Source organism: Aulonocara stuartgranti, assembly GCF_965226115.1.
Source record: "Aulonocara stuartgranti genome assembly, chromosome: 16".
In the NCBI taxonomy this organism is placed as follows: domain Eukaryota; kingdom Metazoa; phylum Chordata; class Actinopteri; order Cichliformes; family Cichlidae; genus Aulonocara; species Aulonocara stuartgranti.
This window is the reverse complement of record NC_138952.1, coordinates 22,190,182-22,211,609: the sequence shown is the minus strand read 5'-3', so window position 1 is coordinate 22,211,609 and position 21,428 is coordinate 22,190,182. Positions and strand designations below refer to the sequence as shown.

The 21,428-nt window shown below is 40.3% G+C and overlaps 1 protein-coding gene across 8 annotated transcripts in view; it reads right to left on the bottom strand.

The window, feature by feature from the left end:
* The window catches only part of mcf2lb (mcf.2 cell line derived transforming sequence-like b), a gene marked incomplete at its 5' end in the record, with an annotated part of 49,581 nt that overhangs the window by 21,940 nt on the left and 6,213 nt on the right, over nt 1–21,428 (bottom strand). For 3 of the 8 annotated variants that reach the window (XM_082507288.1, XM_082507289.1, XM_082507291.1), the window contains 3 exons: nt 2,620–2,734; nt 3,811–3,894; nt 16,677–16,833. In XM_082507288.1, coding sequence (XP_082363414.1) covers nt 2,620–2,734; nt 3,811–3,894; nt 16,677–16,833 — 356 coding nt within the window. Of the gene's footprint in view, nt 1–2,619; nt 2,735–3,810; nt 3,895–12,299; nt 12,985–16,676; nt 16,834–18,148; nt 18,203–21,428 lie in introns of those variants that run through there. The other 5 variants (XM_082507292.1, XM_082507293.1, XM_082507294.1 and 2 more) reach the window with 3 other exon arrangements.

Here is a 21,428-nt window from a genome sequence, read left to right as displayed (position 1 = left end):
ATTTGAATGGTCACATTAGAGTGAAACTGTCTGTGGAAGTACTGAGGTTTCATTTTATTTTCGGCATCAGTCTGCAAAGTGTGATATGAGGAAGACATTAAAAGTCATATATAATTACTTCCGTACTTACTATAGTAATATAACGAATGTAGAATGTTCTGTTCACTGATTATCTCATTCTAAAGGTGAGAGTTCAATTTCCTCAGGCCAGTTCTCAAGGTCCTTGCATGGTTTTTGAAGAATTACAAACTATAATTATTTGATGCTTAATACTGGTTTATTTAACACGATGCAAAACAATAACTTGTATTCAAATTGTCTGTGTCAACATAGTGTAACGAGATCTGGCTGAAGGACTGATGAAGTTATGTGATGGCAACGTATCTGTTCATCCATCCCTCTATAAGGCACAAGAACTGCTGTTCTACTTAGAAATATTAGCAGATTTCAGTGAAAGCTGGACATGGTGTTTATTTACTGGGTTTAAACCCAAAATGAGCTTAAATCCAAGATCATATTTGCTGTTATATAGGCATTTTTTCATTTTGGCAAGCATTGGTAGGTCCCCTATGTAGTGGAACCACTGCAGACACTGGATGTGCCATATTAGAAATTCATACAAGTAGTGAGGAAAAACAAGGTCCAAATGTAAGTGACCTCATTTATATCTGGACCTTGCTGCGGACCTTCTGATGGAGATTGGCATTCCCAGTTGTGCTTTGGTAAAAAAACGTAGTTATGCTTGTGTTGTGATGTGCATGTAGTAAATGTTATATGCTGTAAACTGGATTTCCTCCATGCAGTCGTTATTTATAAAGTACTCTGCAAACCCTAACATTACGGCTAACAAGTGGATTCTCCTGTTTCAGTGCAGCTAGCCAACGATAAAGAATCAGTTAGTGAAAAAGACGCAGAAAGTGAAAAAGACAGTAAAAATAAAGTAGCCACCATAAACTGCTTTTTAGTTTTAGCTTCCTTGCTTTCCACTGAGTTATCGCTTCTTTCACTAGTTATTTTACATAAACTAATCTAAGTCTATTAGCAGCAACCAACCCACCAACCCTGTGACATCACATTCTGTACTGGCACAAGATGTTGCAATGCATTTGCTAAAGCCTGTAGCTTTAAACACTTCACAGTCACAGACTGTTAAATCTATCACAATTCTTTTAAGAGTAGAGCTCCATGGTCTTAACCTTCATACGTAGTGTTTCATGTCCACTTTAAGAGTGCACCAGCTTAATGCCCCTCCCCCCACAGTCTGTCTGCTGACTGTATTCCCCAAGATACACAAACCATTTACGGGTTCATTTACTGAGTGTTGGTGGATGCAAAGAATAGAGTCAATTAATTAGATTCCTTCATTCACAAGACAAGACCCAAATTAGTTTAGTAGTCAACACATCCCAGCAACCAGCCAGTCAAGCATGCACACGTACGTATGTATGAGAGTATCAACATAAGAAATTATGTCTACAATTAATATCGATCCTGTGGTATTAATTTCAAACAAGCAGCAGCTGTCCAAGGTCAGAACAGACATTTGTCCCTGGATTCTGTGTGCCTCATTCGTGGTGTCAGTCCCTCAGGTATCTCCAGCCATCTGTCTGTGCATTCAGAACAGCTTGAGGCTGGCTCAGCACCATCTCACCCTGTGGCTGACCCTCACTCACTTGACAGAGTGACCAACAAGTAAGTGCATTACCTAAATTGTATCCAGTTAGGAAAATTAAGCCCATACTGAAATAAAGTTAGCCAAACATTGGCCAACTAACTCTGTATTTACTTCAAGTGATTAAAGCTCCACTGTTAACGGAAGAAAAGCTGTGCTGTGACTAAAGGCACATGGATGGATACAGAGACATGCCTCAGTGAGCAAGTGGCCATGTCTCACACACACACACACACACACACACACACACACACACACACACACACCCCTCTGGTTAGCTGTATGCATTATTCAGGTTCAACCCGCTAGAATCACTGCTGGTTTCTATTTATACACAATGAGAAATTTCAGGCAGAATGAAGGGAAAGCAGGACATACAAGATGATAAGCTAAATCAAAAAACATAAAAAAATATCATGATTTAAAGAGCCAGGTATTGATTATAAAAGAAATTTGGAGAAACGGTTGCTCCTGCAAATTTTTTCCTCTTCTCTTGACATCTGCTCTGCCCATGTGGACAAAGACTGAACTGAAGAACACTTATAAAATAAAGTGTCCGCAGGAATCCCAACTGGCCCTCTTCTTTTATACAAAGCTATGAGGTAATTGAGTCTTCCTCTTTGAGCAATTCTAGAGTGAGGCTGTAATAAGTTAACTACTGCCATCTACTGGCAGACTTCATACACTCCTTCCAGTACATCACTATCCTTCCTCTAGTTTCAGTTCAGGTGATCAGCATGAAAACTTCCCTAGTTTGAGCCACTTTCAAAGCCTTTCTATTTTATTACATAATATCTGATACTGTCTGGGCCACATGGTTTATCCATAAACCTGGATATGTTCATCAGCAGTACTTTGTTGCAATGACCGTAGAGAAACCAAGGGAAAGGTGACACAGGGTGAGCGAGATGAGACTTTAATTAGAGGTGAAAAAGTTCAGACTTTACCTTGGGACGCTTGTCAGGTAGGTCAACACGTTGTGAAACTCCTTGTCTGTGATCTCCCCAAATGCAGGGAATTCTGGGAACACAATGATGGGGCTGCCATTATCTCCTCTTCCTCCTAAGAAAAGGAAAACAAGATACACTGAAACTTTCCAGATAAAATAGGGGGTTCTGTAAGAATGCTTTTTGTTTAATAGGACATAAGAATAGAACGAAAAATGCAGTCACAAGGGGGCACTGATGTGAAGACTAGATTGTGATACTGGAGACTGGACAGAAAAAAATACTATATATTCACATAAAAAATATAGTCTTGTAGGCTCTCGTTCTCTTCAACAGACAATCGGCAAAAAGCCACTGGTTTCATGTAAATACATGTTTTCTCCAATACTGATCTCCAGCACATGATTTAAATGTTGCCTCAGGTTTGAGACTTTGAGACTCAGAGATCATTTACATGAAATAATGACAAAAAAGAAATATTCGAGTGTTCTCACTCTCAATAAGATGATGACAAAAGATTATATAACAATTAAAGATGGAAGGATAGTAAAATAATAAAATGATATGAGACAGAGGGATGCTTCAGTGTTTGCACACAGTGAATAACGTTGACAACAACAGTCTCACCACGCGCACGCACGCACGCACGCGCATGCCTGTCCCTGTGTGAAACAGCTGCTCTGTCAGCACTCATGACTAGAATATAAATCTCTGCCTTTTCCTTCCCTCATCACTATAGCAACAGCAAGTGCATGGTCATGGTTTCAACGTCTGCTTAGATCTTTGTCTGCAAAATGTTTTCTCAATTCTGCCACAGCCACAAGGTCGCCTCTTGGACAGGATTTTTGTCACTGTAGGACTTGCTGTAGCTTGAAATGTCTTTAAAATGATGCTAAAAATACACTTTTTTGGAGGTGAAAACATCTAACATGCAGAGGCGGTAAGTCCAAAAATTCCAGGTAACAGTATCAATGAAGCATGGGCCGTAACGTGATAAACCGTGAAGAGGAAACCGATAGAGGGGAAATTTGAATGGCAAATTAAAGCTGTCCTGTTCAGCTGAATTATGAAAAATTTAAGAGGAGTGCTGATCATTGAAAAATAGCAAACAAAATGACAAAGAACCCAGATCCGGTGAAGCAGACAGACAAAACAAAAAGGAAGACAAAAAAAAAGACATGGCAATTTGACCTGAAAGGAAGGCAAACTTCTTTTGCAGGTCAGGAGTGATGTCAGCAGCGCGGAGAGGACAGCTGTCCAGCTGCATGATCTCATCTGGAGAAAAAAAAGTTACAAAATTATAAGTAGCAATACATCTGAACCGAATACACAAAGTTTAGCAAAGTCTGACAGATTAATTTGAGGATTGTTTAGACTGTCATGGTTCTAAAAATATGTCTACCATCTCTACACATAATTCATTAATAAAACAGTATATTGTGGTGCATTTTCATATATACTTCATTTCACCAAAACGCAGGTTACTTTTGCTGTAAACAAACAGTACTGATATGTTAACAGGCTTTGTCAACAGTTCTTGATCTGCCCATGTGCTCGCCTCATACAGATTAAATTAATCAGATTAAAGGTCATTCCCCCAGTTGGAGATAGAGATTGTAATTATACTGGGGATCAAACTAGAGGTTAGGGAGCCTTGTAGGCTAGACAAGCTGTAACATAATATGCAGAAGTGGAAGGAGATTTTAATCACGCAACAGACAACTTTCCAAAATAATCTTCACCACAAAGCACAGAGAAACAGATTAAATACATATTGAAAAAGCTTTACAGATTCCAGTTTCTGAGCTTTTAACCCTCATGAATATGTATTAAAAGGGACTAAAAACATACTTTATGTCCTCGGTTGGCCTCTCACTACAGTTTGAGTAATCAACTCTTAAATTAACATGTTACTTTCTGCTGAACTATTCTGGTTGCATCACATAAGAGTTTCGGTGTTCTTTTCAACACTTCTCAATGATTTGAAGCAGAAGGGGCTCAACAGGGAAACTTACTTTGGTGCACCAGTTAGGACTGGGCAATCATGAATTAAGACTCTGGCTGAAGTGGCAGGGTCACTTACTGATGTTGGCACAGGCTGCTGTGATGAAGAGGGCAAAACTCTAGCAACACTCACAGCTGATTTGGACTACTGCGGTGAATGCTGTAGGGGTTATGACTGCCTGGTATTTTATATGCAATGGAAACTATACAATAACAACTGCCCAGAGCTCAACTTGAAACTGATAGTCATACATTATATACATACAATAAAAAAAATGAACATCACTCACTCCCACTGTTAAGACATGTAAACTAAGCCACCTCCACAGCATCCATAAAAAAGCAGTACTCTACTGTAATCCATACATATCATTCACATGTTTCTATATCAAAGATCTAAACAAGCTCTGTGAGCTTTGTTGTGTTTTATTTAAAAAAAGTTTTTTATTGGTTTTGAGCAGGGAAAACAAGCAGAGAAAATGTGGCACTGCTGTAATGAACTCTGTGCCATTTGCTATTACAGTTTGGTATTTAATTATTTATGCTGAGATGTGTTTTATGTGACGAGCTCAATAATATAAGTGTTACACTTGCCCCAGTGTACCAGTACATCTGTCATCCTGTCATTAACTTTCTACAGTTACATTTAAGCTTCAGATTTATTCCTAGTGCTGATTGGCTGCAGAAGTTTCACCTTCGCTCATATAAAACCCAAGAAGCTGGAGCTTCTGCTCCCTCACCTCCATCAGCACAGGCATTATTCCTGTGTTACTTTTGCAGTTGTGTTTATTATTTATTAATTATGAGTTGAGTAGAAAGTTAGTGGCAATCCTTTTTTCAGTTGTGGTTCGATTAATTTGGGGAAGAAGCTTGAATCAGATGTGTGGTTGTTTCTGGGTTTTCTTTCTCTTGCAGCAGCGTTCTGGCATCTTTTACATCAGGTTCTTTTGAGCCATGGATTTAAGGTCCATAATGAGACCTAATAATTTAATTTAAAAACAGAACATGGGCAAATCTGAAGCACCACTCTATTTAGTTCCTACAGAAACATTCATGTTCACCAAGCTATCCAGGAACAGAAATCTGTATTATATTGAGCCAAAAGAGAGAAAGAACATTTATTTGTGCCATCAAGTTTCTAGGAGGGGAGTTTCCTGTAAATATGGATGTGAACACAGACATACTGCTTAAGATAAGACTGAAGAGCAATATTGACTTTTGGTATCAGTCTGACTTTGTTTGCTTCATTTTCCTAAAGCACATAATTCACACTGGATTCACATGTTATTGTTTCACTGTATCAAAAGTATTATTTTATTCCCTCATCATTATGATCTTTTCTTTGAAAAGGACATTAGTGGGGCCTCTGTGGATCGGGCTTGCTCTGGCACACCTCCTGGTTGCTTGACTGCGTTGGGATCTGTAAAGTCTGCAAGCCCAGGCTCTTCTTTATTTTGTGATGTGGCAGTGTCCTGACTGGAGACTGCCACTGGTCTGATGCGCTATATCTGCAATCGATCATTGGTTTTAATGTTGTGGCTATACTGCAAGCTGTTATGCTTCTTTTGATATCTATAGCAAGAGTCCATCCATAAACATACATAAGGAAGGGGGTGCCTAAAAAATATACGCATGGAAATTATTAGAACTTAAGAGAGACAACATAACGGTAAATTAAATGGTTTGTTAAGCTCATCCTAGCAAACTCAAGACTTGGTAAGCTGACAAACATTAGACTCTAGACTCTACATGCACACACGAAACATTCAGAAGAAACCCAATGTATAGAGAAATATACAGAAAAGTCAGACGAATAGAGTCTGTCCCCAGAACCATACCTGTGTCCATGATATTCGCCAGAACAAAGCATAGACAAGATATGACCTGGTGCTTTCAGTCCATCATACAGTAATCCTCATTGTTAACCATAGTGTTCCCTTCTTTGCTGTGCATTTTAGGTGACTAACACCCTCCCTTTATGCAAACACTTGTCTTAGTGTAGCTTAAACAAACCAAAGTCTTAGTGTCACTCTTTGTTTGACAACAGGTCATATCAGGTTACTTGGCCTTTGGGTATTACCACCATCATTATCAGAGAGTTAGTGTAGTGGGAAACAAAAACATGTCACTCTCTTCCCTTTTCAAACAAAGCAACACACACACATACACTGTTTAGTGATAAGACTCATTTAAATGTGCAGTCTTCGTCTGTCCTTTGAATCTGTTTTGCTCCCAGCTGTTGGCAGGGAAGCCCGAGGACTATTGTAACATTTATTGAGAAAAGGAACATATATATGTACACTAACTAGCAGTACAATAGGTGTTTCCTTTTTTACTAATAAGGACAAGACTGCAATATTCTTTTTAATCCAGGAAGTCAGACTGTTATAAATGGCTCCCTTGGTGTGTACAAACATGATCGGTGCGATCGTGGCTCAAGAGTTGGGAGTTTATCTTGTGATCGGAAGGTTGCCGGTTCGAGCCCCGGCTCGGACAGTCTCGGTCGTTGTGTCCCTGGGCAAGACACTTCACCTACTGGTGACGGCCAGAGGGGCCGATGGCGCGATATGGCAACCTTGCTTCTGTCAGTCTGCCCCAGGGCAGCTGTGGCTTGCCTCCACCAGTGTGTGAATGAATAGTGGACTTGTAAAGCGCTATATAAATGCAATCCATTATTATTATATAAAAAGTCATCATGCCACTATATCTCAAAAAGAAGCAATCTTTCAGGTAATCACATTGCTGCAATTGTATCTAATGATATAGCTTAAATACTTTAAAATTTGTTTAAATGTTGGGTACTGCAGGATGTGCCAAAGCCTACAAAGACTTGAAAAACCTGGAAGCTATTCTAATGGTAATTCGATTTTAAGTCAACATACTAAATACAAGTACAGGTGACTTAAATGTATGATAATGCTTTGATGAAACAAGTTTCTAACGTATTTCATGTTAGTATTGACAACAGATATGGCAGATGGCATAACAGATCTTGATAAAATAACATAATAAGATCATGTAAACATGTTGATATATTAGTTTAAAAGCACCCGAAATAAATGGATGACATGTATTTATTTATTTCTCACATGCTTCACCTGTATATGTCATGAATATACCTGCAAACTGTTGCTTTCTTTTTCTCCTGTCCATATGTAAGACATGTAACACATTAAACCCCCCCCCACTATTTTACACAAAATATGCTTTTTCATAGTGTAGTGGAATATGTCCTTTTAAAGAAAACAATAACAATAAACTGTTACAATTGCCCCCAAAAGATTGTCACAGCCAGGGGGAGCCGACGGCGTGTAGCGTGAAAAAGAGATGAAACTGCATTTCAAACAAAAAGCGAGCCGTTTATTCAGGCTGATTAAACCTGAATACAAAAGGCAAATAAGGGCAAAAACTGAACTAAAACCTAAACTCGGGAAACTACACTGTGGTTATTATGATTAAACTATAATAACTATGACTACAGACAGGAACATGACTCTGAGCAGGAACATGCAAATAACTATGATGAAAAAACATGAACTGAGCAGAATCATGAAAAACTCTTAACCTGACGTGACGCAGAAGGAATTAACACCGACGACTTGACGCTGAACAAAGAAAGACAGTGGACTTAAATACATCCAGGAGGTGATCAGGGGAAGTGGAAACACATGGGGAAACAGCTGACACAAATGAACATAGTGACGTTACAGGGAGGAGTAAAATTAAACACACTGAACAAAGAAACACAAGACAAACAGGAAAAAACAAAACGTGAAACATGTGACATAACACCGGCTAGACAACATGAAGCACACAGACAAGAAATTCATGAGAGTAACACAGAAGACTTAGGAGAAACATAAACGAAACGAAACTCAAGGCAAACACATGATAATCCTAGATCTTAACATCCTTTCAATATAACATAATAAATCACAAATGCAAAAATAAACAAAATTCTGGGTCACAGACACAGCCACAACAGTACATTAAAATCCTGGGTTCTAGTTACGAACACCTATGTTATAATGGGCTGTTGATGTAAATTTTTAACACAGGGATAGAACTGATGTGTCACTGTGACCCACTAAAGGGTCACAGTGCATGCATCTTTTTAAAGTTCTGTGTATAAACTAAAAATGCAAGGCACATGCAAGCCAAGAAAAGAACACGTGGTCAGTTTAAAACAGCCCAACAATGAAAGATAATGTGACATTTCAAACACCAAGAACTGCTCTTCACCAGATTTTCAAAATGTTTTGTACTATGAATGATTGCGTAGAGTGATATTGGCTTAATCATATTGTGTTTGACTATAACTGTGATCTAGCAAAAAGTAAACATATCAATGCCGTCAGTAATTTTCAGATGTTAAGATTTTTGATACACACTGGCCTTCTTCCAAGCTGTTAAGAGGAGTTAGGAGAAAGCAGCATTAAACAAACTCGAAAAAAAGTCATTTAAGAAATCAATCAGTAACAAAGCGGCCAAGAAAATAGGCTTTCAGCATTGTTTTTATAGCCACCTTATGTGTAAGAAACCAAATTAGCAATAAAGGGAGTGCACCTCAATGGCATGACCTCTGTGAAGCCTATCACACGTGGTCCTGTACAGCCTCTGTTTACTGTAGCAGGTGGTTTTAAATCTTGCATGACAGCTGGAGACCTCTGAGGTGGACTCCAAGATTACACTAATCTGCCACATCCAGACTGACGCATGTGTCCGAAGTTCAGTAAAGTGTACATTTCAAAAGCAAAAACCTGACCCAGTCCCCATCATCAGTCAAATAATCGGACTCATAATCTCCTTCACTACATGTTTCTGTAGCACTAAGCTTGGACAAATTTATTGTACATTACCCTCCTAAATGTAGGTGTGCAGACCATACTGATCACATACTGACTGATTGAACCTCAGTTTGTTTTAGTAAAAATCCTCTTTTCTTTGAACTGACTTAGTTTTGTCCCTTCAACGCTTTTAAGGCCAAGCGATAATAAAGGTTCTCTACTGACTGACCCCTACAGATGTTAATCGGAACAAAAACTCTTTTCCTCTTTTCTCTCAAATTAACCTCAAGCAAGGGTGTCGCCCACAAATGGCTTTTTAATAAAAGAAACCAAGCAAGTGGATATAGGCTCAGATAAATGACCATATCTGATGTTCGTAACTTGGTAAAGCAGTGTTACGTCGATAATGGCCAGCAGTGCCTGAGGTCATTGGACACAAAGCTGCATGAGGCTAGCCATCTGGAAAGCTCTCACAGGTGCTCGCAAGCTTCTAATGTGCTCAAGTTCACACAGAAACCTCCAAGAGTTTCCACTTTCTGACCTGCCCAACCACACCTTGCACCCAGAATCTCCCACGCAGATCAAATCAAACGCCGGCCCCGACCCAGGCCAGCAATAGCTGCACTGTTTAGAGAAAGGGGCTATTCGGTTACCGAAAAGTCTCCCCCTGAATATCCGATCTGGCTCCTTTTTAACAGCTTTTTTGTTTTGATTTGTTAACATAACCTTATGCATGGTTACTTTCTATTATGCATTATTATTATTACACATTTTTATTAGAGTCTTCACACCAATTGTATCTCCTATAGCCCTTACTCTACAAATCGTAATTTTCTCACATGCTTGCATAAACTATTGCCACATGCACAATGCTAAAAGCCCCTCTGGCTGTGAATTGAAACAGTATCAGATACTACAAGACACTGAAACTATGACTTTTTTTTTTTCCAGTCTGTCTTTCTTTGTATTTTCTCTCCTCAGAGTATCTGTGGTGTCAAAACAACCTAAAGCGAGACAAAGATGTACGTGTAAAAGAGCACTCTTTACATTAAGATGACCGAGATGCTATTATTAGAGCATTCTGATCTTTAGTGATACAGTAACTATGTCTGTTACAAAAAATATTCCCTCTAAATAATTTTCAAGCAATTTCAACATTCCCTGTATACTCACATACAGACACACAATCACATACCACCTGCTGGGTGAGGCGCTAATGTTCTTTAGAAAGCTTAACGACTGGGATTAGCGACCACTCACGTACACGTTTGTGGGCAACTGGTCAAACTTTAGTGGGTCACAGTGACACACCTGGACTGCCTGCCACTACTGACACAGATTAAGCAGGAGTAGACGAGAGGAAAGAAATCCTGGATTGACAGGCCCACGTGACTGACACACACACGCACATGCAACAAAACAAACTGCCTATTTTCTTGTTAATTTATATGGTTAAGAAATTGCTTCATTCACCAGAGCTGTTTACTTGACCCACTCCCTCAATGTGATCTTATAGTAATGTACTCAAGAAATATAACATTTAAATAATTAACAGTTGGGATCAGGAAGGGGCAGGAAGCGGAGCAGTGGGGGTCTGGGTGGGCAACAAGAGGGAATAAGGTGCTTAAGGGGTCATGAAGGAGGAGGAGTAGCAGAGATAAAGCAAATGGTTGGAGGAATGCAAGGGGTGATATTTACCCCTGGAAAAAGAACAAAACAAAAAACCCCTATCTTATCTCATTGTGACTTACAGTGAAGGGACTTGATGGTTTTTTGGAACATTTTGCTGTTATAGTTTTGCTGATATAGGCTCACTTGTCCCCACTGGAGAAATGTTTGCTGCAATTCACTGCAAACTGAGACTTCATGTTAGAATGAAGCATTTCCATCCTACTGGGTTTGGGTTCCTATACAGCATTCCCATTAATAAGATACAAGAGGTCACTAAGTTTATTAGTATAAAAAAGCAAATAAATTGCTCTTTGAGTATATCGGATTTTGTTCATAAGCAAGGAAAGAGTGGAACAGGAGACTGACAGATGGATTGGTGCAGCGTCTGCAGTGATGCAGAAGCTGCACCTGGTCTGATGTGGAGAAGAGAGACCTGAATGTGAAAGCTACGCTGTCAATCTACTGGTCGATCTATGTTCCTACCCTCGCCCTTGGCTATGTAGGTAGTGAACAAAAGAAAATGATAGTAGCAACAGAGCTTCAGCTGAAGGTCTTAGAAAAAGGATGAAAAGCTGTCGTTCCTCCACTTCAAAAGCAGCCAGGTGATGTGATTTGGGCTCCCGTTTACTCCAAAACGACTTTTTTTGTGGGCATATGCAAACTGGTTAGTTTGAAGTGGTGTCTGGACATAAATGGCAGAAAGCTGGATGCATAGAAAATTGAATAGTAGTATGGTTCAATCCCTTCAGAAGATTTACAGAATCTTCAAATATCTCTGTCAGCTTGCACTGTTGCTGCTTGTGGTGGCTCAGCACCTAATCGCGATTTCTTTGGTCAAATGATTTACTGGGTTTACATTGTGATGTCAGTCATTTCTGGCCCTTGTCCAAATTCAGTGCTGTCATGCTCTCTGAACCTCTGGTATTTTTTTTTTTAGAGAGAACTAAATATTAGCCTTTCTTTTCTTATCAAAGGTGACACTCCAGAAGAAAAAGAAGGGAGAGGAACTACTTTCTCAGACCATGGATGAACTGAGGCCTGCACAAACACACAGTATAAGAAAAATAAGAATTATTTGAAAGTTCAAGAATGAAAATATCATGTCTTAATGATTACAAGATACCCCCTTGAAGATATGAGAGCCATTACTTAAACTGCTGTTAATGTAATACAACAATAAAAAAGAAAGAGGATGAAGAATGAATAGGTATAACTTACCACATAACCAGTTGCAACGGCAAGAAAATCTGTAGTAACTTTCCACCTCCTCAATAGTGAGCCGGACATGAACCCCAATTTCCTCCCTTGGCCCCAAAAATGCATCCAATACTTCCTCTACCATTTCCTCTTTGCTCCTCTGATCTTCCATATCTATGTTTGCATTTTCATCAGTCTCTCCAATCTCCTTTGACGTGTAATACGCCTCAATCTCAGCTGCCCTTCCCTCTTTCATGTCTTCAACCACAACCAGAGAATCTGTGTGTCCTTTAATTACACACCAGTCCACTTCCTCACTGTCAGAGCACTCCTGTGAGCCTGGACTCACCTGTCCAGCTAGAGTCACCTCTGAGTCCATTTCCAAGCAAAACCCAGGATCTAGCTCAACCTCGATGTCTGCATCCATCAAGGAGCCCAAATCTGCTATCTCCTCTCTTCCCATCTTCCTGTCCCAGTCTATGTCTCCTTCACTTCTTTTCTCCAGCATTTCTTCCATGTAACTTCACAAACAATATCACAACAACAATTTCCCTCTCATCCTGACTCTACCTTTCGCCAGACACTACATTTAACCTCTTGGTCAGGCTGCAGGTGCTCTACAGCCCACAGACGCAGTAACTGAGAGGACTTCCTATTGCAACCTCAGGTTACCTTCCCTGTATACAAAAGCTACAGTGTACTGCTAGACCCCACCCTCTCTCCTGGTCCAACTACCTTTATACCTCCCCTAAGAGGACAGTTATCTAACTAGCTAAAAAGCCTCCAACTTTACATAGCTGACAGTCTGACCAATAAAAAGGAAGTAGTCATGCCTCTTCATGACTAATCAAGAATAGGGAAATAGGTTCTACATTAAGCTGCTGTGCGTCACTTTGGTTATTAAAGGTACTGCAGCTTCCACTGCTCATTTACCTATGGCAACAAAACTCGCGATCCGCGTCTGCCTTATCTCAGGAAATGTGGACTAAAAATACAAAGCCTCCATTCTGACCAACCCATTCAAAGACATCCCCATTTAACCATTCACTGACTCGATCCATTCAAAGCCTCTATTCTTGTTTACTCCGCTCAAAAGACCCCATTCTTACAAACTTACTGAAAGACTTAATTCTAAGGAGACCTCTCAAAGAAAGACGCTGTCTCTTAATACAAAGTGGCAATTTAGATTCCATTACAGTGAGTTGTTCAAAAGATACATTTCAGTTAAAAAAAGGCTAATAGACTTGATTCTTTGTCTCCTAATTCAGCCAATATCTATTAAACGAAGATGCAGTAGTGCTAAATGGCTTGGGGAACATATACCTGTGTAAAGTGTGTGCAGCTTGCCTCTGCATCGGTGTGTTTGTGTGTTTAACGTGGGCATTTGCTTTATGACCAAGGGCATGCAGGTTATCAGTGCCATAAACTTTATAAGTTCAAAGCTAAAGCCACTAGACTGGAAAACTATGCAGCTTAAAGTGAGCAAGATAGTCAAACAAGGCACAGTCCATCAAATCAGCTTACAGAGTCAGTCGAATAAATGAAAACACGCTGCATAAAATGGTTAACACACACACACACACACACACACAACCCCCATTTTGGGTAAATCTTTGTTTCCACCACATCACACAGGTGTTCTACTGGGCTGAGATCTGGTGACTGTGGATACCCCTTGAGTAAACTGAACTCACTGTCATGTTCAAGGAAGCAGTTTGAGATGATTTGTGAGATAGTAGGTTAACCTTCTGGGAGCAGCCATCAGAAGATGTGGCCCTTTGCATGTCCTTCCTTGCTCTCTCTCCCCTCCTTTCTGCTCGAAAAAGGCTCAACTTTTTGTGAGCCCATGCAGACTGTAACCTCGGCTTCCTGTTCTTAGCTGAGAGGAATAGCCCCTAGCGTGGTCTTCTGTTGTAGTCCATCTGCATTAAGGTTTGACATGTTCAGAGATGCTCTTCTGAGATCAACACAGCATTTTCACACAGAGAACTGCTGCTCTCTGCATATTTCCTTTCTTTTGGATCATTCCCTAGAGATGATTTTATGGAAGAATCCCAGTAAATCAGTAGTTTCTGAAACACTTGGACCAGCCTTTTTGGCTACTTTCTTCCTTATTTTTTGCACAAGGCAAATTTCTTTAAACGTTTCACATCTGTATATTTAGAACAGGGCAATTTAATGCCTGTGTGATGGATGCATGCAACCACACAACTGAGATACTTAGGTAATATTCATTTGGTCTTTTGTCTTATGTTTACGTTATGCTCTAAAGTTTCTGTGATCATAAGTTAACTAATTTGATATTTTGAGTTTACCTGTAATGCATGACAGCACTAAGCTATAGCCCAAATGTTGGCATAGACTTTGCTTTGCATTGTTTGTTATTTTATATAGGTATGTTATATTGATTATATTTCTACTCTTTCTGAGTTACCTGACCTCCGCTCCAGTCCTTCCTGGTTTGGCTGAAAGAGGAGGCTGAGGGTGGAGCTGGTTTAAATGCAGAAGCCAATAAAGTGGACTGGACCATCTATTGTGATCATGCAGGGGGAATGGGGTTCTTCTTGAATGATGGTTATCTGTTATCTCTTTAGTTTTCACCTTTGGTGTATATAATGGTTTATTCATTTGCTATATAACTGGAGCTGTTTCTCATTTGGGCAGGTCAGTTTGTTGAGTTATGTTTTTGTTAAGTGAGTTTTGAGTAGCAGTCTGTTAAGTTAACCTCTTTTATGGGCCCACTTGGTTCTTAAAAACTTTATTTTTTGTTATTTTGAATTTTTGTAATCATCTTGTCCTTTTTGGGGGTATAATAAACCCATTTTTTGAAGATTATATTTGTGCCTGTGTGTTCCTGGCTGCTTGGATCATGACAGCCTGGAATAATGATTTACTCTGGTTTTCTGCTCCATTGTTAATATTCTGTAAAGTTTTACCAATAATAATGTATATGGACTCATTTCTCTTATATTATTATGTGCACATATCCTAGATTATATTTTTATATTTTATACCTTTAGATTAATTTATTATTGAGATTGTGCAATGTGATGGCGAGTAAATGCATTGAAATTTCATTCTGATGTAAACTAACTGGTGTATGTATTCTAATGCTCAGTTTGAATTTTAGCAGGTCATCTTGATCAAGTCTACATGTCTAAATGCTGCCAACTCTGCACATGTAGGCACATAGATTAAATATTTGCATCAATGAGCAGTTCTTATAAAGTGGCCGATTAGCATACTTCTTTATACAGTTTCACTGTCTACAAATGTTATTATAAAGGCTGCGACAACTGTGCAAAAATCACTTTGATCAACAAGAAGAGCGAAGAACTGGAAGACTATGAGTTACTTGCAAATGCAAGAAATCACACAAAACTACTACACCAAAATATTTGCTAATCTTTTCTCCTGAGAATTTTCCATGGTGTCAGAGTTAATAGTCTCAGTCTACAAAACATAACATCTAAAAAACAGAAATCCCTCTCTCAAATTCTCCTCATGGCTAATGACTTAAACAGAGCTGGGAGGACAGGAAATGAAAACCTTCCTCCGAAATCTCATAGCTTCAGGTACAGACAAAAATGCACATACTGTGTGTTCAGATCATGCACATTGTGCATAAAGTATATGCACAAATTGTATATGTAGAAGTAAAACCTACAGCAAGCACTGCATGAATATCTAACAAAATCACAAAGAGAAACATGAGAAACAAGAATATGAAGACTACAAAAGGTTTTAAAATATTTATATAGACAGTCAGCAGGAGAATCGCTGAAAACAGCTGCTTTCTATATGTCCCAGATAAAGAAAAACGCTGAAAAAAGACCCCTGACTCACATGGCTTAAGCGGGACCATTGGCATCCCACTATCCCACTGAGAAACACTCTTCTTGGTTTTCTTCACCATTTCTTTTCTTGCTGTGTGTTAGTAAAAGTGGCAACAATCTGGCTGAGACGACACCAAACTGTTAGCTCAGCAGCTTTAATCAGCATTCCTTTGCACCAGCTCTTCTGCTGCTCTGTGCTGCAGTTTCTGCATCTGCTGAAGAATTTTTCACTGCTTCTATGGAAAAATGTCAGTGCAGCTGCCGAGATGTGCATGTTGGATACTGAAGCAGCTGATTAAGCTGCGCAGTCATGCACTCACACACAAAATGTTATACACATCAAGACACAGAAACAGCCCAGCAGAGGGGGTGGGGGCAAGGGAAGCCCACAGGAAACACTGTATGTGAGTCTCTGGGCGCGATGCCCTACATACTCTAGCCAGAGCTTCAATGAAAAATATATTATGCGCAAATACACACACAGGCACAAAAAGTTGCGAGTATACGTGCACACATGCACACTCACTCTCACACAGAATACACTCTTTTTTCTCAGTCCTACCATCCCAGGCTCTCCAGGAGTTCTTGCGGCTGGCAGGGCTGAAAGGGAAAGCCGAGCCCAGTCCAGAGAATTCCAAGTTCTGCATAAGATGACTGAGGCGGTTCATGATCCGGAACGATGCCTCACCGCCCTCCCGAAGAAACTCATGGAGAGACATTAGAGCTGGCTGCTGGTCTCACCCCTCTAAAACAAACTTTGTCATCCAGAGAGAGAGACCCCTCGCTGCACTTTTTAAAGCTTTGACAGACTCCAAAGCATAATTCCCAAATGCTGACATGGGAAGGATCCTTCTTTTAATGTGCCAGGTTACTCAGGATTACAAAGAGATGCTCTCACACGTGTTCCTGTGCGTAGATGTTTGCAGTGGCTACATATAAGATAAGCCTACTGTCCTCTGCAGAGCCACATTGAGGACTCAAGGCAAGCGCAGTGCAAAGCTTGCAGAATCACAAACAGCTGAGTCACTGTCTGCATAAACTCTGAAACAAACACTGCTCACACTAGAGGTGAGAACAAGCCCAGGTCCCTTCACACACATTCGCACACAGACCCCTAGTACACACACACATCGTCAGTGGAACTATTGACAACTGAGAGAAGCAATGCTTTCCAAGGAAGGACAAGAGGGGAGGAGGGTGGAAGGCAGCAGAAGCAGAGGGCAGCCGGCAGAGCATAAATCCCCTTCTGCTGTTTAGGCTAATTATACTCCTCTGCTCCTGAACTAATCTACCCTTTCTTTCCCTCTATCTCACAGGATTCCTCCATGCATTAAATTCACAGTGCAAAAAACTACTGCGCTAAAGCCAATCACCTGTAAGACTTAAAAAACAAAAAACCCAGCAAAAAAAACAAGAAAAAACCCCATAAACTTTATGGCAACAGTTAAAAAGTTTCTTGTTACTATGTTGCCTGAAACCGAGGAGGAGCAAACCCAGTGGAGAGGAGGTTGCTTATTGGCAGGCTTGGGTTTATTTGTGGGTTTTGTGTGAGTGTTTGGCTGGCAAGCAAAAAGGCAGCTTGCACTTTATAGGCTTAGAATAGAGATGAGAGGGGAGATGCACTCTCTCACATACCAATGAGGCACCTACAGCGGATGGGACACACAACTTCAGCTTGCTATTCAGTGACATTGTGATGGACCGAGTTGAAAAACAGGAGTCGTCCCAGGAATTATTAAAAAAATATGGTTTTCATTTATTTAACCCCCCAAAATTATATTTACAAAAGTAATAAATGTTGAGCTCATAAAAGAGGTCAAAGAAACAAAACTGAACTCAGGCAACGACTGCAAACAACAAACCAAATGACTGAGGGGGTAACAAACAAACACAATCATAAATCACAACACAATGCAGTACAATCTAGTTTGTTAATAAACTAAACACTAAAGAAGAAAATCAAAACCATTAAACCCTAAACTCAAATATTTAATTTAATACAAACACTTTGTTTTTAAATGAAAGAAAACACACATTCTCCCCTTCAGTAGGAAGTGGCGGTGTGGTCCAATTATCCCTTTTTGCATTTAGTGGTTTCAAACCCTGGCTACCATCTTTTGTCCAGGAACTCCCAGGGATGATGGCAGGTAAGAAATAAAAAGAAAAAGGTTAGTCAAAAATCAAAGTAATGAAGTGATATGAATACATAAGTAAACTAAATGTGCGCGCTCACAAATAGAACAGATGTATCCAAACCAATCAATAAAGTTATTGGAAACTAAAGTGTGTTACTATGTTCAAATGAAGAAATGAAAATACAAGAGTTACTGACTTCAGAGTGTGGACAAGGGTTTGGCCATCACAGACATTCAGCCCTAATCTCCACCTCATCCCTCCATCCCTGTCTTCTTATTAATCATGTCTTATCCCCCATTTATGACATATTCCACCTCCTATACTTAACTTTCTATTACCCTTTTGGTGTTTGGGCACATACTTACATACAGTGCTGTGAAAACTTATTTTCTCTCTCTTCCTGTTTTTTTATTTTTTATTTTTTTATTTCTCACAGTTAACATATTTTAGATTAAATACATTTTAATATCAGACAAAGATAACCCAAGTGTGCTTGAGCTTCAGGGAATGAACTGATGAACTGACAACTTAAATTTCCTCTCCTTCATACAGACCAAAGCAATAACCCAATGTGGTAAAACCTGCAAAGAGCACAAATAAGTAAAGAGTCTACAGTCATGAAAAAAACTCCAAAAGTTGTCAGGGCATTTAACTAAAAACCACAAATGCACACTTATTAATAATGGTGCTTTCTTCTGTGCTCCACACACTTTGACCGGGGATCACCAAAGCCATTAGGATTCATCGTCTGGGGACCTCAAATCGAGCATTGCATTTTCTCAAAGTCAAGCTCAGCTGCAGTCCAAGCTGATCAGCTGATGGCTTAGCTGATACCCTTCTACACAAATGACAAATCCTATATAGGGCCTACTTTTTAAGTCTGACTGCAGTTGCAGCATATCACCATCTTCACCTCAGGTCCACCTTTCATGATTTCTTCTCTATTTAATCAAAGTTATACTGATGCTCTATTCTTTGTCAAGGTCTTACTGCTTCTGTCCCTGCCTCTGGGGTTTCATGTACATTAGAGGAAGGTCACAGGACACAGCCACACTGCTAAATATAAACCACTGCAGATTGAAATCTTCTCTACACTACAGTCGTCCAGACTGAAACTTTTGTTCAAAATGGTCTCATTTAGTAAATGTTTCAGTGTATCCCAAAGTGGTGGATATATATATATATATACACTCAACAAAAATATAAACGCAACACCTTTGTTACTGCTCCCATTCCCCATGGGATGGACGTAGAGACCTAAAATTCATTCCAGATACACAATATAACCATCCCTCCCAAACAGTGGTCACAAATCAGTCCAAATGTGTGGTAGTGGGCACATCTGCTATATTGAGATAATCCATCCCACCTCACAGGTGTGCCACATCAGGATGCTGATCTGACATCATGAGTAGTGCTCAGGTGTACCTCAGACTGCCCACAACAAAAGGCCACCCTGGAATGTGCAGTTTTGTCTCACAACAAAATGCCACAGATGCCACAAGCAATGAGGGAGCGTGCAATTGGCATGCTGACAGCAGGAATGTCAACCAGATCTGTCGCCCGTGCATTGAATGTTCATTTCTCAACCATAAGCCGTCTCCACAGGCGTTTCAGAGAATATGGCAGCACATCCAACCGGCCTCACAACCGCAGACCTCGTGTAACCACACCAGCCCAGGACCTCCACATCCAGCAGGTTCACCTCCAAGATCGTCTGAGACCAGCCACCCAGACAGCTGCTGGAACAATTGGTTTGCACAACAAAACAATTTCTGCACAAACTGTCAGAAACCGTCTCAGGGACGCTCAACTGCATGCCCGTCGTCCTCATCGGGGTCTTGACCTGACTCCAGCTCGTCGCCGTAACAGACTTGTGTGGGCAAATGCTCACATTCGATGGCGTCTGGCACGTTGGAGAGGTGTGCGCTTCACGGATGAATCATGGTTCACATTGTTCAGGGCAGATGGCAGCTGAGAATGTCCCAGTTCTTGCATGGCCAGCATACTCACCGGACATGTCACCCATTGAGCATGTTCGGGATGTGCTTGACTGGCGTATACGACAGCGTGTACCAGTTCCCACGAATATCCAACAACCTCGCACAGCCATTGAAGTGGAGTGGACCAACATTCCACAGGCCACAATTGACAATCTGATAGACTCCATGCGACGATGTGTTGCACTGCATGAGGCAAATGGTGGTCACACCAGATACTGACCGGTTCTGGGTCCCCAGACCCCCAATAGCGCAAAAAACTGTCACAGGCTGGGTCTCCGACCCAGCACTCTGAGTTTTCTTTGTATTTTTTGATATGTTATTAGTTTTTGTGTTATTTCCTATTTTGCCTTTAGTTTAGGCAGTTATTGGTTATTGTTCCTGGGTTTTCTATGTTTTGGGGTTTGGTATTTATTCATCACGTATTAGGTCTGTTAAGTTGTGTTGTCATGTTTAGTTTTAGTATTTCCTGTTTTATTCTGACAATGTCATGTGTTCTCTGTTAATTGTATTTAGCTTTTCTCTCCTGGTCCTGTCATTAGGTTTATGGCTGTCAGCTGTTTCCCCATATGTTTCCACTTCCCCTGATCACCTCATGTCTGTATTTAAGCCTTTTGTTTTCTTCATGCCATTGTCGGGTCGTCTGTTTATTCTGCCCTAGTTCTAGCCTGGTTCTGTTTATTTTGACCTCGGTCTTAGTTATGGTTTTCATCTGTTATTCATCATTAGTCTTAGTCATAGTATTTGCTGGTTATTTTCCATCACAGTCATAGTTTAGGTTTTGGTCTCAGTACCGTTTAGTGTTTTGTTTCTTAGTGTTTTGTCAGTTTACTTTGGTTTCCTGGTTTACTCCTGCCGTCATCTAATAAAGGATCACTTTTCTGCTCAAACTTTCAACTACTCGTCATCATCTGCTTTTGGGTCCTGTTTCCACACACATCGGCGCACCCCGCCGTGACAAAAACTGCACATTCCAGGGTGGCCTTTTGTTGTGGGCAGTCTGAGGTACACCTGTGCACTACTCATGATGTCAGATCAGCATCCTGATGTGGCACACCTGTGAGGTGGGATGGATTATCTCAATATAGCAGATGTGCCCACTACCACACATTTGGACTGATTTGTGACCACTGTTTGGGAGGGATGGTTATATTGTGTATCTGGAATGAATTTTAGGT